At 38.9% G+C, this 17,920-nt stretch overlaps 1 protein-coding gene across 10 annotated transcripts in view; it reads left to right on the top strand.

The window, feature by feature from the left end:
- RABGAP1L (RAB GTPase activating protein 1 like) overlaps nucleotides 1-17,920 on the top strand; it is an 815,258-nt gene that overhangs the window by 562,692 nt on the left and 234,646 nt on the right. For all 10 annotated transcript variants that reach the window (XM_031012360.3, XM_055366257.2, XM_055366261.2 and 7 more), the window contains one exon: nucleotides 17,294-17,335. In XM_031012360.3, coding sequence (XP_030868220.3) covers nucleotides 17,294-17,335 — 42 coding nt within the window. The remainder of the gene's footprint in view (nucleotides 1-17,293; nucleotides 17,336-17,920) is intronic.

Below are 17,920 nucleotides of genomic sequence, written 5' to 3'. Positions count from 1 at the left end.
AAGATATGGGGTCTCACTTTGTTGCCCAGGCTGGAGTACAGTGGCACAATCATAGCTTACTGCCGCCTCAAATTCCTGGGCTCCAGCAATCCTCCTGCCTCAGCCTCTCAAGTAGCTAGGACTATAGGCATGCACCACCACACCAAACTAATTTAAAAAACATGTTTGTTTGTTTTTTGGTAGAGACAGGGTCTTGCCATCTTGCCCAGACTGGTCTCGAAATCTGAGTTCAATCAGTCCTTCTGCCTCAGCCTCCCAAAGTGCTGGGATTACAGGCGTGAGCCACCATGCCCAGCCATCTTATTTTTTTATAATCCTTCTCATTTCCTTAAGAAACTGAAAGGCTGGAAGCTTCTCCCTTGAGTAGAAAGCTTCCCAGTTTCCAGTCACCTAGATAATAGGGTCAACTCAATTAAATTAATTCTTAAAGATGTATAAACAGGGAATCGTGGTTTTTGCATTGCTGTAAAGAAATACCTGAGACCGGGGCTGGGCGTGGTGGCTCACACCTGTAATCCCAGCACTTTTGGAGGCCAAGGCAGGAGAATCACTTGAACCTGGGAGGCAGAGGTTGCAGTGAGCCGAGATCATGCCATTGCACTCCAGCCTGGGCAACAAGAGCAAAACTCCATCTCAAAAAAAAAAAAAAAAAAAGGAAATACCTGAGACTGGATAATTTATAAAGAAAAGAGTTTTGATTGGCTTGTGATTCTACAGGCTGTACAAACATGACTCCAGCATCTGCTTCTGGTGAGGGCCACAGGAAACTTTCAATCATAGTGGAAGGTGAAGAGGAGCAGCATATTATATGGCAAGGGAATGGGGAGATACCACACTCTTTTAAGCAACAAGATCTCATGTGAACCACCAGAGCCAGAATTCACTCATCACCAAGGGGATGGAGCTAAGCCCATTCATGAGGGATACACCTCCATGATCCAAACACCTTCCACCAGGCTTCACCTCCAACATTGGGGATTACACTTCAACATGAGATTTGGAGAGGACGAATATCCAGCCCATGTCATTCTACCCCTGGCCTCTCAAACCCTCAAATCTCATGTCCTTCTCACACTGCAAAATCCAACCGGCCCTTCTCAATAGTTGCCTCAAGTCTTATTCCAACATTAACTCAAAAGTCCCAAGTCCAAAGCCTCATCTGGAGATGAGATCCTTCTACCTGTAAGTCTATGAGGTTAAATACAAGTTAACCATTCCCAGTTACAATGGTGGTACAGGCACTGGGTAAACATTCCCATTCCAAAAGGAAGAATTTGGCCAAAAGAAAAGGGTAACAGGCCCCATGCAGTTCTGAAACCCAGCAGGGCAGACATTAAACCTTAAAGCTCCTAAATAATCCTTGTCTCCATGTCCCACATCCTGGGCACACTGGTGCAATTGGTAGGCTCCCAAGGCCTTGGGCAGCTCTGCCCCTGTGGCTTTGCAGGGTACAGCCCACATGACTGCTCTCACTAGATGGAATGCCTGTGGCTTTTCCAGGCTGAGGATTCAAGCTGCCCATGGCGCTACCATACTGTGGTCTGAAGGGCAACAGCCTCTTTCCTGCAGCTTCACTAGGCAGTGCCCTGGTGGAGGACTCTGTGTGGGGGCTCCAGCCCCACATTTTTCCTCCACACTGCCCTATTAGAGGTTCTCTGTGCAGGCGCTGCCCCTGTGGCAGTCTTCTGCCTGGGCACTCAGGCTTTTTCATACATGTCTTGAAATCTAGGGGGAATCTGCCAAGCATCCTTCATGCTTGCATTCTGTGTACCTGCAGACTTAACATGACATGGAAGCTGCCAAGGCTTATGGCTTGCACCCTCTGGAGCAGCAGCCTGAACTGTACCTGGGCACTTTGAGCCATGACTGGAGCCAGAACAGCTGGGATGTGGGAAGCAATGTTCTGAGATTGACCAGGACAATGGGGCCCCAGGCCTGGCCCCTGAAGTCATTCTTTCTTCCTAGGCCTCTCTTCCTATGATGGGAGGGGCTGTCTCCAAGATCTCTGAAATACCTTCAAGGCCTTTTGCCCATTGTTGTGGATATTAGCACTTGGCTCCCTTTTAGTTATGCTACTCTCTTTAGCAAGTAGTTGCTCCATAGCCTGCTTGAATTCCTCTCCTGTAAATGCTTTTTCATGCTCTGCCACATGATTAGACTGCAAACTTTCCAAACTTCTTTGTTCTGCTTCCCTTTTAAATATAAGTTCCAGTTTTAAGTCATTTCCTTACTCCCATATCTGATTGTAGGTTGTTAGAAGCAGCCATACTACCTCTAGAACACTTTGCTGCTTAGAAAATTTTTCCACCAGATACCCTGTTATTCATTAAGTTCAAACTTCCACAAATCCCTAGGACTCAGACACGATGCAGCCAAGTTATTTGGTAGGGAATAACAAGGGTGACCTTTGCTCCAGTTCCTAATAAATTCCTCATTTTCATCTGAGACATCCTCAGCCTGGCCTTCACTGTCCATATTTCTATCAGCATTTTGGCCACAATCACCTAACAAGTCTCTAAGAAGTTCCAAACTTTCCCACATCTTCCTTTCTTTCTCTGAGCCCTCCAAACTCTTCCAACCTCTACCTGTTACCCAGTTCCAAAGCTGCTTCCCACATCTTCAGGTATTAATAGCAACCCCTCACTCCTTGGTACCAATTTTTATGTTACACCATTTTTGCACATCTGTAAAGAAACACCTGAGACTTTGTGTAATTTTCAAAGAAAGGGGTTTAATTTGGCCCATGTTTCTGCAAGCTGTACAGGCATGGCACCAACATCTGTTCAACTCCTGGTGAGAACCTCAGGAAGCTTACAATCATGGCAGAAGGTGAAGGAGAACCAGCATATCACATGGAAAGAGTGGGACCGAGAGAGATGGGGGATGTGCCACACACTTTTAAACAACCAGATCTTGTGTGAACTACCAGAGCCAGAATTCACTCATCACCAAGGGGAAGGTGCTAAGGCATTCATGAGGGAACCACCTCCATGATCCAGACACCTCCCACCAGGTCCCCCCTTCAATGTTGGGGATTACATTTTGACATAAGATTTGGAAGGGACAGAAATCCCCACCATGTTTGGTGGCATCATGGGCTGACATTAATACATCTCTTTAATGGGATTGGAAGTTAGGAGATGTTTCAAGGAGGAGATTACCTTGAACTGAGCTGTCCTGGTCAGTTGGCCATCTGAGAGAAAGAAATGGGGTCCCTGCCACAAGGCGCCTGGGAAATTAAATCCCAGTTAGAGAAATAGGAAGACACTCAGGAAGTAATCAGAAAGACACTTCACTGGTTATTTCCCCCCAGCAGTTTTGCTGCAATGAATTTCAGGGGTAGAAGCAGGAATGGTGGAATAAGGAATTGGAATTCAGGCCTACTTGTATAAGGCCCTCCTCAGTTGACCTATACCAGTATTTCTACGTTTTTCTTATTTGACTTCTCTTACCTTGTAAAATATATAGAAATCAGTGGTTTCTAGGGTCTGCAGAGTGGGGTGGGTGGCACTAAAATACAGTAGATGTTAATACCTGTCTTAGACTTACTGAATCAGAATTATCCAGGGTGGGATCCAGGAATCTGAACTTTTAACAAATCTCTTTTGTTATTCTTAACTGGTACTCCTGAATTTACTGTTTAGGAATCTTACACATGGGGGAGGTTGAGACACTTAACTAAGCTAGTTGGTGGCAGAAATGGAACTGTGATATGGATCTTCTAACTCCTGCTCTAAAGCTTTTGATTTATAGTATAGTATTAATGAACTTCTATTGTGAACTTGCAGACCGTTTAATATTAGGCTCAATATACTATGTTTAAATGGGAATGAATTTCACAGGGCTTATAGAGCCTTTCCCCATAATTGTAAAATTTTTGCAGCAACCGCTATATTACTGTTGCTACAATTTTCTTTGCTAATTAGGTCTCTTTGCCTTGTAGCTCTCACTTTTAAATTGTTTTTGTTTTGTCATTTAGTAGATCTCAGAGCAATTAACTAAACTAATTCTTCCATCTTTTTTTAAATGGAGACATCTCCTCCTCACTATGGCAGGAAGATCTGTGATTTCTAGTATAACTTCTTGATGTGAGGACAGGGTTACTTGGGAAAGAACTTTCAGCATGAGTGATTTAATTATCTGCCTCCATTAGATAGGTACCTTTCTCTTGCTTGGCTCCTAATAAAGGAACAAGCACTGTCATCCATTTTACGGTTTAAATAAATTTTACAGTTAAATATGACTAGATATACTTTTAGTACCCAAAGTTGTGGATATTTTGTTCCATAAAAGCTAATTACTAATAGAAAATGGTTTGCTAGATAAATTACTTAACTGAAAATATACTAGAAGCTTATTTATGCTTTCTAAAAATGTTGATAATTATGATTCACTGGTTAGAAGTTGTAGATTTTACATATCCCTGATGTATATAGATGGATAAGTGCAAATAGGAAAACTATGCTCTTAAATTATCATGATTGCTTGAAAACTTGGTAATGCTCAGTTCTCAGTCTGGTTTCATACTAGAAACTCCCGGAAGTTCTTAAAAATACAAGTGACCACATTCTACTCCTGAGAAATTTCTATTTATTTGACCTAAGATGGATCTCCTGCCTCTGTGTGTTATGAAAGCTCCCCCAGGTGATTTTAATAAGCAGCCATGGTTGAGAGCCAATGGTCTAATGGAAAGAGAACTGAATTATAATCAGGAAACTTGTCATTCCAGTCTTAATTCTGTGAACTCAGGTAAATCATCTAACATATTTAAGCTTGCATTGTAAAATGGAGGTAATTAATGGCCTATATGCCGGATTAATATTTTTACAGTTGAATGAAACTATATACTCAAAAGTTCTTTGCAGTAAAGTGTTATACAGATGGTGGCGTAGCAATTAAGATTTACTACGCAATATACTACTGTGAAGTGGTATGTTTAGTCTTTTGTACTTCTTGGCAGAAAGATGCTAGATCCCCTGAGGCAGAAAGAAACTTAGGCTCCTTAGCGATCCTCAGGGTATATTATTATGATTCTTAAAGTTCACTCTGTATTTTTATGTGTACCAGGCTGCTAGTGTCTCTAGGTGACAGGGGGAAAAGGTAGAGGAAAGGGTGGAGTTGCTCCTGCTGGTGATTTTTTAAAATTGTGAGTTCCTATAATTAGTAAGTAACATCCTTCTTACATCTTCATAGAGACATGGTTGGTAGCAGTGGAGTCGTTTATATGATTTAACTTTACAAACCCTCTCTTGTGTACTCTTTTTCAATGTTATTCTCTTAAATCACTTCTGTCTCTGCTTTCCCTAGTGTTTAAGCTTCACTAACATTTACCTATATATAAATGGATGAGGACAGAAGAGAAAGGGTCCCCAAAGATGAATACACTCATTACTGGTTTCCCAACATGATATAAACCTAGGACTTCACCCCTTGGAGGGATGAAAGTTTACTATGCATAGCATTTCCTGGTGTGTCAGTTTCGGTACAGCCTCTTGCTCAATTCATCAGCTGTTTCTAGGCAAAATTACATACCACTTCTTGAGTGTTTTAAAGCCTCCTAACTGTATATATGTGAGTTCTTTGATATATTGACTTCTTTTTCTTTGAGTCGATTCCCAGTAGTGGCATTGCTGGATCAAATGGTAATTATATTTTTATTTTTTTGAGAAATCTCCATACTGTTTTCCATAGTGGCTGTACTAGTTTACATTCCCACCAACAGTGTATATGAGTTCCCTTTTCTCCACTTTCTTGTCAACATCTGTTACTTTTTGTCTTTTTTAATAATAGGGATTCTGGCTGAGGTATGCTATCTCATTGTGGTTTTGATTTGCATTTCTCTGATGATTCATGAGGTTGAACATTTTTTCATATACCTGTTGGCTGTTTGTATTTATTTTTTTGAGAAATGGCTATTCATATACTTTGCCCAAGTATGAATGGGATTATTTGTTTTTTTCCTGTTGAGTTGAGTTCCTTATCTGTTCTATATGTTAGTTCCTGTTGGATAAATAATTTGCAAATATTTTATCCCATTCTGCAGGTTGTCTCTTCACTCTGTTGATTTTTTTGTTTTGTTTTGTTTTTCTGTGTGGGAGCTTTTTAGTTTAATTAAGTCCCAATCACTTATTTTTGGTTTTGTTGCCTGATCTTTTGAGGCCTTTGTAACAAATTCTTTGCCTAAACCAACAACCAGGAGAGGGTTCCCTAGATTTTTCCTTCTAATATTTCTATAGTATCAGGTTTTACTTTTAAGTCTTTAATCTACTTTGAGTTCATTTTTGTATATGGTGAGATAATGGTCCAGTTTCATTCTTCTGCATGGCTATACAATTTTCCCAGCACCGTTTATTGAAGAGATTGTCCTTTCCCCAATGTAAGTTTTTGTTGTTTGTTTTTGTGTTTTTTTGAGACAGAGTCTTGGCTTGTCACCCAGGCTGGAGTGCAGTGGCATGATCACGGCTCACTGTGGCCTCAACCTCATGGGCCCAGATGATCCCCCTGCCTCACCCTCCCAAGTAGCTCAGACTACAGGCATTTGCTGCCACACCTGACTGGTGTTTTATTTTTTGTAGAGATGTGGTCTCACTCTGTTGCCTAGGCTGGTTTTGAACTCCTGGGTTCAAGCAATCCTCCTGCCTCAGCCTTCCAAAGTGTTGGGATTACAGGTGTGAGCCGCTGTACCCGGCCCCCAGTGTAAATTCTTGTTGGCTTTGTTGAAGATCAGTTGGCTGTAACTATGTGGCTTTATTTCTGAGTTCTCTGTTCTGTTCTACTGGTCTATGTGCCTACTTTTATACCATGTTGTGGCATTTTTAAAGATTTTTTTTAAGTGGGGAGTTTGATACCAGCCTGGGCAACATGGCAAAAGCCTATTTCTACAAAAAAAAAAAAAAAAAAAAAAGTAGAAAAATTAGCCAGGCATGGTGGCATGCGCCTATAGACCCAGCTACTTGGGAGGCTGAGGTGGGAGGATTGCTTGAGCCTGGAAGGTTGAGGCTGTGGTGAGCCATGATAGCACTACTATGCTCCAGCCTGGGTGACAGAGCAAGACCCTGTCTCAAAAAAAAAAGAAGAAGAGGAAGAGGAAGAGGAGGGGGAGGGGGAGGAGGAGGAAGGAAGAAGAAGAGGGGGAGGGGGAGGAGGAGGAAGGAAGAAGAAGAGGAGGAGGGGGAGGGGGAGGAGGAGGAAAGAAGAAGAAGAAGAAAGAAAAGGGGGCCGGATGCGGTGGCTCAGCTTGTAATCCCAGCACTTTAGGAGGCCAAGGCAGGTGGATCACTTGAGGTCAGGAGTTCGAGACCAGCCTAACTAATGTGGTGAAACCCATCTCTACTAAAAATACAAAAATTAGTTGAGTGTAGTGGCGCACACCTGTAATCCCAGCTACTCGGGAGGCTGAGGCAGGAGATTTGCTTAAGCCCAGGAGGCGGAGGTTGCAGTGAGCTGAGATCACGCCACTGCACTCCAGCCTAAGCGACAGAGCAAGACTTCATTTCAAAGAAAAAGGAAGAAAGAAAAGGGGTATGAGCACAAGAACTCTAACAAAAGATTTCTGGATGGATTGGGTTAATGGAAAACTGGCAAAAGCCTGGAGGAAGGAGAAGGTCAAGATCAGCTAATAGTAGTTGATAAGAAGTCCTTTATCATTATGAAGAGTATCAAAAGCACCCCTGCAGCCTGGGATGGTTGACTGGTAACTATAACTGTAAAACAATATAATCCGATGTGTATCATGACTTAAGAGAATTTGAGAAGAACAGAAAGGTGAATGCCAGTATTCAATGGCCAATGGAACATGTGTATAGGGACTTTATAGCAATACTTCAGTGCTCTAATGTTCAGGTCATACCTCCCCATCATTCCCTAGGTGGTGTGTTATCTGTTTGTATTTTTATCTGCTATCCTAATCTGGGAGTCCTTTGAGTGTAGGGATGACTTATCCATCTTTGTAAATGTCCTCAAAATGCTTGACATATGATGAATATGTTACCACAACACCAGGGGTTCAGTCTAGGTCCTGCTACTCACAGCACAGAAAGCCAATGACTAAGATGATGATTATTGCCAAGGAAGAAGGCTTTAATTGGGGGCTGCAGCAGACGAGATGAGATGGGAGCTCAGTCTCAAATCCATCTCCCTGACAAACTGAAACTAGGGATTTATATAGCAGGGAAGAGATATAGCAATATGTAAGAAACAGGAACTAGAGAGGGGTAAGGAAGCAATTATGGTGAATGAGGGGCCCTCATCTCATTATCTGGATATGGTGATCTGGTGAGTTCCAGTTCTTCCATACTTTTTTTTGAGAGACCTGAAGGTCCTTTGTTGAGTAAGGAATCCGATAAAACAAATGTTAAGGTTCAAGCTTCAAGACCAAAAACGTCAATTTCTATGTTTATCCAAAAAACTATCTATCAGACTATTGGGTCAGTTTGAAACACGTTAAAACCTCTAATTTGATTTCATTATCTCATTTTGCCTGCCTTGTTTCTGAAAGTTTTATCTAATTCAGATGTCACAAACCTCTAAAAATTTCTTTCCTTGTTCAACAAACCCCCTATGACACAAGTTTACCTGCATAACAAACCTGAACATATACCTTTGAACCTAAAATAAAAGTTTAAAATAAATGAATAAATAAATAAATAATAGCAAAACTATGTTTTTTTAAAAAAAATTCTTCTCAGAGTCACCTATGATAAAGACTTCTAGATTTTGTAGATATTTTACTACTTAATCTGTACAAACAAGTATAAACCAAGAAAATATTTTAAAATTACTCATGACTAAACAGATGCATTCATGTTAAACTTATCTCTCATCCCTACCCATTCTTGAACTCTTTCTCATTCACTAGTCATTTATGAAAAAACTGTATAACAAATAACTATAATAAAATGGAAAATATATAATTAAGCTAGAGGAAAGGAAGGGTGGGAGTCATCCTTTTTTTTTTTGGTATATGTTAGTAAATTAATAGTAAAAATAAGGGAGGACTTAGGCATAAGGGTTTTAAAACAGCATGTCTCAATTTGTATACAAGGCTACTATGTTGGTCTGTGAAATACTTAAAAAAAAAAAAAAAGCGATTGATTTTCAGTGCTGCAATCCTGACCTCTAGTGGACATTCAGAACAAAAACCCAAACATCACATCCTTTTATTTAGTTACTCCATCAAGCACCATTAGCCAACCTAAAATATTAAACTTTCAAAGAGATTAAAACATGAGAAGCAGAATAAAGTAAAAGAATTTTTGGCTAATATTCTAAATATTCTTGCTGTAGAACCTATATTTAAGAGCAGCTAGTATTAACTTATTTCTTTTTGCGTGTTAATTATCTGTCACTTTCACTACTTTCTTTGAAACAATGCATTGCTTTATAGATCATAGCAGCAAGAAATTTATCAGAGAAGCCAAAGGGATTTTCTTTTGATTACCTGTAATATATAACAAGCTATACGAAAACTGAGTGGCTTTAAAAGGACAATGATTTTTATAGTGAGACATATAGTGATGTTATGTAACCTCCTGATAGAATGCACTGAGAAGGGCACAGCATCACTTCTGTGGTATTTGTGCCCAAAATACATATTCTGAATTTAATCATAAGGAACCAGTATACATATCGAGTTGAGGGACATTTTATAAAATAACTGGCCAATACTCTTCCAAAGCATCAAGGTCATGAAAAATAAAGACTGAAAACGGTCCCATATGAAAGGAGACTAAGGAGACATGACAACCAAATTCAATATATAATCCAGAATTGCATCCTGGACCAGAAAAAGAGCATTAGTGGAGCATTTGATAAAAATAATAGTTTCTTGGTTTTGATCATTATACTATGATTATGTAAGATGTTAATGTTTGGGTAAAACTGAGTGAAGGATATGTAGGACTTCTTGGTACTGTTTTTGCAAAGTTTTTCTAAATCTGAAATTATTTCCAAGTGAAAAAAAAGTAATTAAAAGCAATCATTTATTTTCTTACAATCTCATGAGTCAGAAATTTTGGAATTCAACTGTGTGGTCCATCTCTGATCCACTTGGCATCAGCTGGACCACCTGATTCACTTCCAGATGACTTCTTTACTCACATATCTACCACTTTGGTGATTCTTGGTCTTTATTCTTTACTGATGAAATCTGGTTCTCCAGGCCTTCTTTTGATTGCTTGGTTCCTTAGAGAGCATGGGGGTATAAGTATAATTGCACTTCTTATATGGTAGCTGGCTTCAAAGAGTGAGTGCTCCAAGGGACTGAACATGAAAGCTGTCAATATCTGAAGGCCTGGGCACATAAACTAGCATGGCATCACTTCCACCATATTCTACTGGTAAAAGCAGTACCATAGTCTGCGCAGGTTGAAATGAGAGAACAGAGACCTTAACTCTCAATGGGAGAAGCATCAAATAATTGTGACTCTTTAATCCATCACAGATATCTAACAAAAGTCTCACTGAGTTAGCACTCAAGATGGAATTAGTGGAAAAAAGCATGGATTTGCTTTAGTCTGATAGACCTGAGTTATAGCCTGGCTTTACCATTTACTAACAGTGTTCTGTTTCTGAGCTTCAGTTTAGCCATCTCTAAAATGGTGGCAATAATACATATGCCCTAGAGCTGTTGAGAGGATTAAGTGAAAAATATAAAATACTGGATATAATGGGCAATAAATACATGAACCTAATAATAATTGCTAGTGTTTATCGAATATTTACCAAATACTCAGTTCACTTGATGTATGCTATCTCATTTAGTCATTATCTCTTCCTAGGGTGGTATGTTTTCTTTTGTATGGGTCAGAAAGGACAGAACCCCATTTCCTCTAGCTTTGTCTGTAAACCTGCTCCATTTACTTTGGCCATTTTTGGTTTGATAATTTGGTAATTTGGTTTATTGACTTGTTGTTAGGATTTCCAGTATTTCCCTTTTATTTTGATTCCTAAGAACCCAGGTGCTGATGCACACTTGGTACTTTTTGACACTACCTTTTCAGCATTTGTTCTCAGTGCTGTCAGCTTAAGTTTTTGACAGCTTCTCATACAATCTGTCAGCTCTCTCTGAACCCACGATTGCCTGCTTATCAGAGCCAGAATGTTCAGTGTCTTTGTTTCAGTGAGTGCTCTACTGTCAGCTGTTATTTTATGCAAGATTGTGGGTGCTTAATCCTTGGCCTACCCAAGAACACCATGATCTGCACTTTGGAGCAATTATTCAATTTGGGGCAATTACTTGTAGGTGTTCTTTAAAGCAAAGATGATGCCAGAATGTAATTGAATTTTGAAATAGCAGTATCCAAATCAGTTAAAAAGCTACTTCGTCATGCATGCAAGGCTGATCTCAATCTGTTGTCATTAGAGGAAGGTGGTGACCCTTTCTTCCCACAGCAAGTTGGGTTTTTGTTGCCTCATATACTGCAAGCAGTCAGCTACTTTTTATGAGTGTTTTCAATATGGAAACAAATAATAGAATTTAGTTCTGGTAGGAGTCACTTATTTGTTATCTTTTTACTCTCTGCTCTCAAAATTTACTTGCCTTTAAATGGAAAGAATCGCTTTAATCCTTTAGGAAGTAGAGGACACATTAAATAATATCCAAATAAGAGATTTATTCATTCATTCACATATTCATTGAATCATCTTCTCTAACTTAATTGTTTAGAGTATCACTTTTGGAATTAGGTTAAAATCCTAGATCTGCACTTATTAGCTGTTGGACTTAAGAAAGTTACTTTGATTTCTCTAAATCTTGATTTCCTTGTGTATAAAATGGAATTTTAGGTGGTTGTGGGATGAAATAGGGACATGCCTTTAATGTAATTAATTCGTATCTTGGCACATACAAAATACTCAGTAGATGTTGGTTATTATTTTGCATTTGGAGTTAGACCTTGTACTATAAATGATAAGTGGCCATAATATGTTTACTTATTTTTTACTCTTAATAATTCTCCAAACCTTTGACTCCTACTACGTACATGTTTTCCCCTTAAGAACAAACAAATTGCTGGGGTTTACATATTCCTAAAAATGGGAGGCATCTTGAAAATGTATGAGATATTTTGCTTTTAAAAATACATTTCAAGGCTGAATGTGTTGTCTCATGCCTGTAATCCCAGCATTTTGTGAGGCCAAGGCAGAAGGATCACTTGAGCCCAGGAATTGGAGACCAGCTTGGGCAACATAGGGATACCTCATCTCTACGAAAAAATTAAAAATTAGCCAGATATGGTGGCACACACAAGTAGTCCCAGCTACTTGGAAGCTGAGTTGAGAGGATTGCTTGAGCCTGGGAGGTTGAGGCTGCAGCGAGTGGTGATCACACCACTGCACTCCAGCTTGTGTGACAGAGTGAAACTCTATCTCTAAAAAAAAAAAAAACCTGATAGAATAACAAGTTCTTTTCTGAATTCCATCAACTCAAATGTCTTAAAGTGTATTTGTTTGCATCATCTAGCCACTCTGTTCTACTTTAGTTCAAGGCTTATGAAGTCTTTATTTTTATGGGTAATGTCTAGAGCTTCATATAAGCAGATATAGTAATACCTTATTTTTCTGAACTTGTTTAAAGAATTTACATATATAAATTTTTCTGGTAACTGAAAGTTTCCTCTTTAGCTTCCCAAACTTCAAAACATCATTATCTACTTTTTATTTAAAACACACACTCACCTCTCTTCTTAAGCACAGTATTATAACATGATATAAGCATTCATCAATCCTGCTGGATTATCATTGTTAATAATGATAATTAACAGTAGTTAATATTAACTATTGAAGATTATTGGCTCCCCCAAGTGGACCCAGAGAGCTATGCATTTTATCTTTTTTTTTTTTTTTAATATATGTCTTCTATTTCTGTGAGATCTAATATTTTAATTCTGACAACTGTCTCTGTAAGCTATCTATCCCTGACCCCATCTGGCACATACTTTATCTTGTAGTTTGCTACTTGTAATATCTATAAGCTTCAAAATCATATCACCAAACTAACTGGAAGTATGTATAGAATAAAAAGTTAAGCAAAGTTTCCTCTTGGTGTTTGTGAGAGCTATTTTGGCTATTTAGAGATCTTTATTTACTTAATTTTTACTTGTAAGTTCTTTGTGTTTTGCACAGCTTGGTTGTCTAATTGTTTGATTTTGAGATAATTGAAGAAAGGGGTTCTTACTGTAATTTGATGATAATTCTGTAAATTGGTCTAGTTGGGTCCACAGGGAAATAATCAACCCCCGAAAATTTGGGAAAGCTAGTGTAGTTTAATCATTCGGTCTTCAAATAAGCATTTACTATGCACATTATACCAGCACTGTGTGAGAATATCTCACTAGACTAGACATCAGGAGGCTTGAGGGGGTGATTCTAGCCTGTTACTAAACACATATGTAAATCAAAAAGCATCTGAGATGGGTTTCAATCAATTTAGAGGTTTATTTTGCCAAGTTACAGACCATGATCCATGACACAGCCTCAGGAGGTCCTGAGAACATGTGCCCAAGGTGATTGGGTTTCAGATTGGTTTTATATGTTTTAGGGAAACATAAGACATTAATCCATGGCCGAGCACAGTGGCTCATGCCCTTAATCTTAGCACTTTGGGAGGCTGAGGCAGGAGGGTTGCTTGAGGCCAGGAGTTCAAGAATATCTTGGGCAATATAGTGAAACCCTCTCTACCAAAAAAAAAGAAAAAAAAATTATCTGGGCGTGGTGGCATATGCCTGTAGTTCCAGCTACTTGGGAGGCTGATGTGGAAAGATTGCTTGAGTTCAAAAGGTCAAGGCTGCAGTGAGCTCTGATGGTGCCACTGCATTCCAGTCTGGGTGACAGAACGAGACTCTGCTCTTAAAAAAAAAAAAAGACATCAGTCTGAGTGCGGTGGCTCACACATGTAATTCCGGCACTTTGGGAGGCCAAGATGGGCAGATCACTTGAGGTCAAAAGTTTGAGACTAGGCTGGCCAAAATGGTGAAACCCCGGCTCTACTAAAAATACAAAAGTTAGCCAGGTGTGGTGGCAGAGCCTGTAGCCCCAGCTACATGGGAGGCTGAGGCACAAGAATCGCCTGAACCCAGGAAGTGGAGGTTGCAGTGAGCCAAGATTGCACCACTGCACTCTAACCTGGGCAACAGAGCAAGACTCTGTCTCAAAAAAAAAAAAAAAAAGAAAAGACATCAGTCAATACATGTGATGTGAAGCATACATTCATTCAGTGCAGTAATAACTCAAAGATGGGGCTTCCAGGTCATAGGTGGATTTAAAAATGTTATCTTTTTTTTTTCTTTTCTTTTCTTTCTTTCTTTTTGTTTGTTTGTTTTTTGAGACAGGGTCTCGCTGTGTCATCTAGGCTGGAGTGCAATGGTGTGATCTTGGCTTACTGCAGCTCAACCTCCTCAGTTCAAGCACTCCTCCTGCCTCAGCCTCCCATGAAGCTGGGACCACAGGTGTGTACCACCACACCTGGCTAATTTTTTTTTACTTTCTTGTAGAGATGGGGTCTCACTTTGTTGCCCAGGTTGGCAAAGATTTCCTGATTGGCAATTGGTTGAAAGAGTTGTTATTATCTAAAGCCTGGAATCAACAGAAAGGAGTGTCTGGGTTAAGATAAGGGGTTGTAAAGACTAGAGTTCTTATTATGTATATGAAGTCTTATGGGTAACCACTCCCAGAGGCAATAAATGGCAAATGTTTCATTTAGACATCCTAAAAAGGTTCTAGACTCTCAGCCAATCTCTTCAGGATCAGAAAATGACCTGGAAAGAGAAGGGAATCCTCTATAGAAAGTAAATTTTCCCCACAAGAGACAACTTTGTAGGACCATTTCAAAATATGTTCAAGGAATCTTTATTTTATTTTATTTTTTTTGAGATGGAGTCTCGCTCTGTCACCTAGGCTGGAGTGCAGTGGCGCGATCTCGGCTCATTGCAAGCTCCGCCTCCCGGGTTCACACCATTCTCCTTCTTATGCCTCCCAAGTAGCTGGGACTACAGGCGCCTGCCACCACGCCCGGCTAATTTTTTGTATTTTTAGTAGAGACTGGGTTTCACCATGTTAGCCAGGATGCTCTCGATCTCTGACCTCGTGATCCGCCTGCCTCGGTCTCCCAAAGTGCTTTTGGGATAAAATAGTTTGGTTTCTTTCAGGGCCCTGCTATCTGCTATGTGATGCTATACTTAGAATCACGTTGGAATTTGGTATCTTATTGCTACAGGGTGTTTGCTGTCTGTCTTAGGATCTCTCTTTTAATGTTAATGCTGGTCAGTTGTGTGCCTGAACTCCAAAGGGAGGGAGAGTATAATGAGGCATGCCTGATTGCCCCTTCCTGTCGTGATCGGAACTATTTTTTCAGGTTTAGCTGGGTCCCTTTGGTCCTCCATTTAGTCAGTTGGAGGGCTTAGAATTGTCTTTTTGGTTTTCACATGTATAATATTGGGCTAGTCACATTCATACTCTAAGAAATGAGAATCATTGTATAGGTCGTTATAAGAATCAATGAAATGTCACAATTCCTGTGAATATAAGGAATTTAGGGGGAATGTTTGACAGGGAGGTTAAGAATACAGCCAAGGTAGCTGAACATGGAGTGGACATTCCAAAGGCTACCATGAAAGGATTTGGAAAGGAAAGGAGGTGTAGCAAACTGGCTTAGGATAAAGGACCAGAGCATTATGAAGATGAGAAAACTAGACATGAGAGGGATTTGCATTTTGGGCAGTGACTGGAAAAACAAGAACCAGAGAAATAGTGGATCAGGTTCTGATGGCAAGCTGATAAAACACTCAGGTTGTGAGAATTCACTGTTGCCTAGTGGTTGTGATGTCGTGGTGGACAGAGTTGGAGAACAGGGCAGTAGGTCTTTTTTATATTGGCCTTTAAGTTTTGGCAGGTGGGCAGCAGCTAGTGGGTGAGAAGTCAAATTTTGATTCAGAAAGCAAATTTTGCTTAATTGTAACCCACATTTTAAAATCTGTAATAGTCTTTTTTTTCTAATTGGTAAATTGTGATCAAAACCAGTCCAGGATAATTGCTTAGTATGGTAATGAACTGTGTTCATTTGTTTTTATCTCCTGGCCTGATTATACTTATTTCCTATTGCTTTTGGTTTCTTAAATAATCAGCTGAGTAAACCCCAAACCAAAAATATTTGGTTTATATTTTAACCAACTGAATATTTGTGTTTATCATTCATTCCTTCCATCATTATGTCATATTTCTGGTAGCTGAATGTGAAAGTTTATGTTAGCAAATCATAACAGGAATACACTCTAAATATCTGGGCCTAATCCTTGCTTCTGGAGTTATTTCAGAGACAGAAAAAGCATGGTTTATTATAAGTTTTTTTGGATAGCACATTTGGTACAGCTCCATATCCAAAAGCCAGCCAGAATGTTATCAGTGACCAAGATGAAGAGGGCACATCAAATAGACCCTGGACTTATGGGACTTATGCCAACTCATACTTGAAATATCTTTTTTCTTATGTGTGATGACTTGCATGGCAAGGAAACAGCACATTTTGTAGCAAACATTTCTGATTGTTACCTTTATCATATAAGATTCTCTATCTTTTGAATTTAATAACTCAACGTCTCTTCAGAGCAATTGGGCAGAACCCAGAGTTCAAAATTCAGTTCTAGAATAGCTTCTTAAGGAACAATTTAATTTGTTTATTTCTAAAGAAATATTGCTATGGTTTTCAGAAAAGGAAAGGAAGTCTGGCAGATAGCCCCTAATGACCACCTCTAGTTATACAAATAATACTTGAAAGCAATTGCTAAAACAAATAAGAAAACAATAAGAACTGTAGTGGAAATGCAGTGTGATACTTAAAGCCTCCAGTACACAATCTGTCCCACTTATCAGCAACACTGCCTTTTTTTTTTTAAATTTTTTTCTGTCTGCCACTTGCAGTTTAACTGTAACACCGAGATGTCCAGATTAGGGTTAGGAATTTCAATTAATAATTTTAGACTTCTGCATCATTATGCCAGCTTGAGCAAGGAACTTGACTTTCACAAGACTTAGGCACATGCAAATAATCCAGAAATTGACTGAAGGGAAATAACTTATTGTAAAAACAATTTTATGTGAACATTGATTAAATAGCACCTAAAATTTATAACAAGCCACTCAGGGAAAGAAAATACCTTTAAAAAAAACTCATGGTTTAATTATTGTTTGTGAAGATTAAAGCAATTAGGAATTTTATTAAATATATGTGGAAGTCTTGGGGAAATAATAAAATAGTGATATATGTGGCAGTACTAATCTTCACTTTCTTTTTCTATTTCAGGGTTTGAACATAATCTTTCATGTAGCTTTGGCTCTCCTAAAGGTAAGTCTTTTTTTTAATCTTAAGTTACCAAATTCTCTTACCTCTTTGCCCTTGGAACTGGAATAATTCAATTTACAGTCTTTGACTCATTTCAGTTTCTCAGACACACAAAAATAGATGACTTCTCTGAGAAACTCTGATCCTCTTCCCTCCTCTCATCTTTTTCTGTTGTTGTTTATTTGGAGTCTTTTTTTTCTTATAATCCATTTATTTAATGGTACTATCATAGAGCTCTTTCCAGTAACATAAAATATCTTTTTATCATATGAATTGGATGATATAAGAGAAAAGGTTAAAAATTGTTTTCTGTCAAAATGATGCCTGCTTTTTTCTTAAAACACTTTTTACTATAACATCTCTGGAGGTACCTAAACATATAATTGAATTATTAAAAAGTTTTTATAATATACTGACTAAAAAAGAAACTGCTACATTTCAATTTGCGGTTCTTTCCATGATACTTAGAAATTTATAAAACACTTTAGAATTCTATTGTAATTACCTTGTTGGATTTTATGTCAACATATCATACAGCTTTAATAATGTGGTAACTGCAAGGCATTTGCTGCAGAGTTGATGAAGATA

The sequence above is a fragment of the Gorilla gorilla genome, chromosome 1, assembly GCF_029281585.2.
Source record: "Gorilla gorilla gorilla isolate KB3781 chromosome 1, NHGRI_mGorGor1-v2.1_pri, whole genome shotgun sequence".
NCBI lineage: Eukaryota > Metazoa > Chordata > Mammalia > Primates > Hominidae > Gorilla > Gorilla gorilla.
This window is presented reverse-complemented; position numbering and strand designations above follow the sequence as displayed.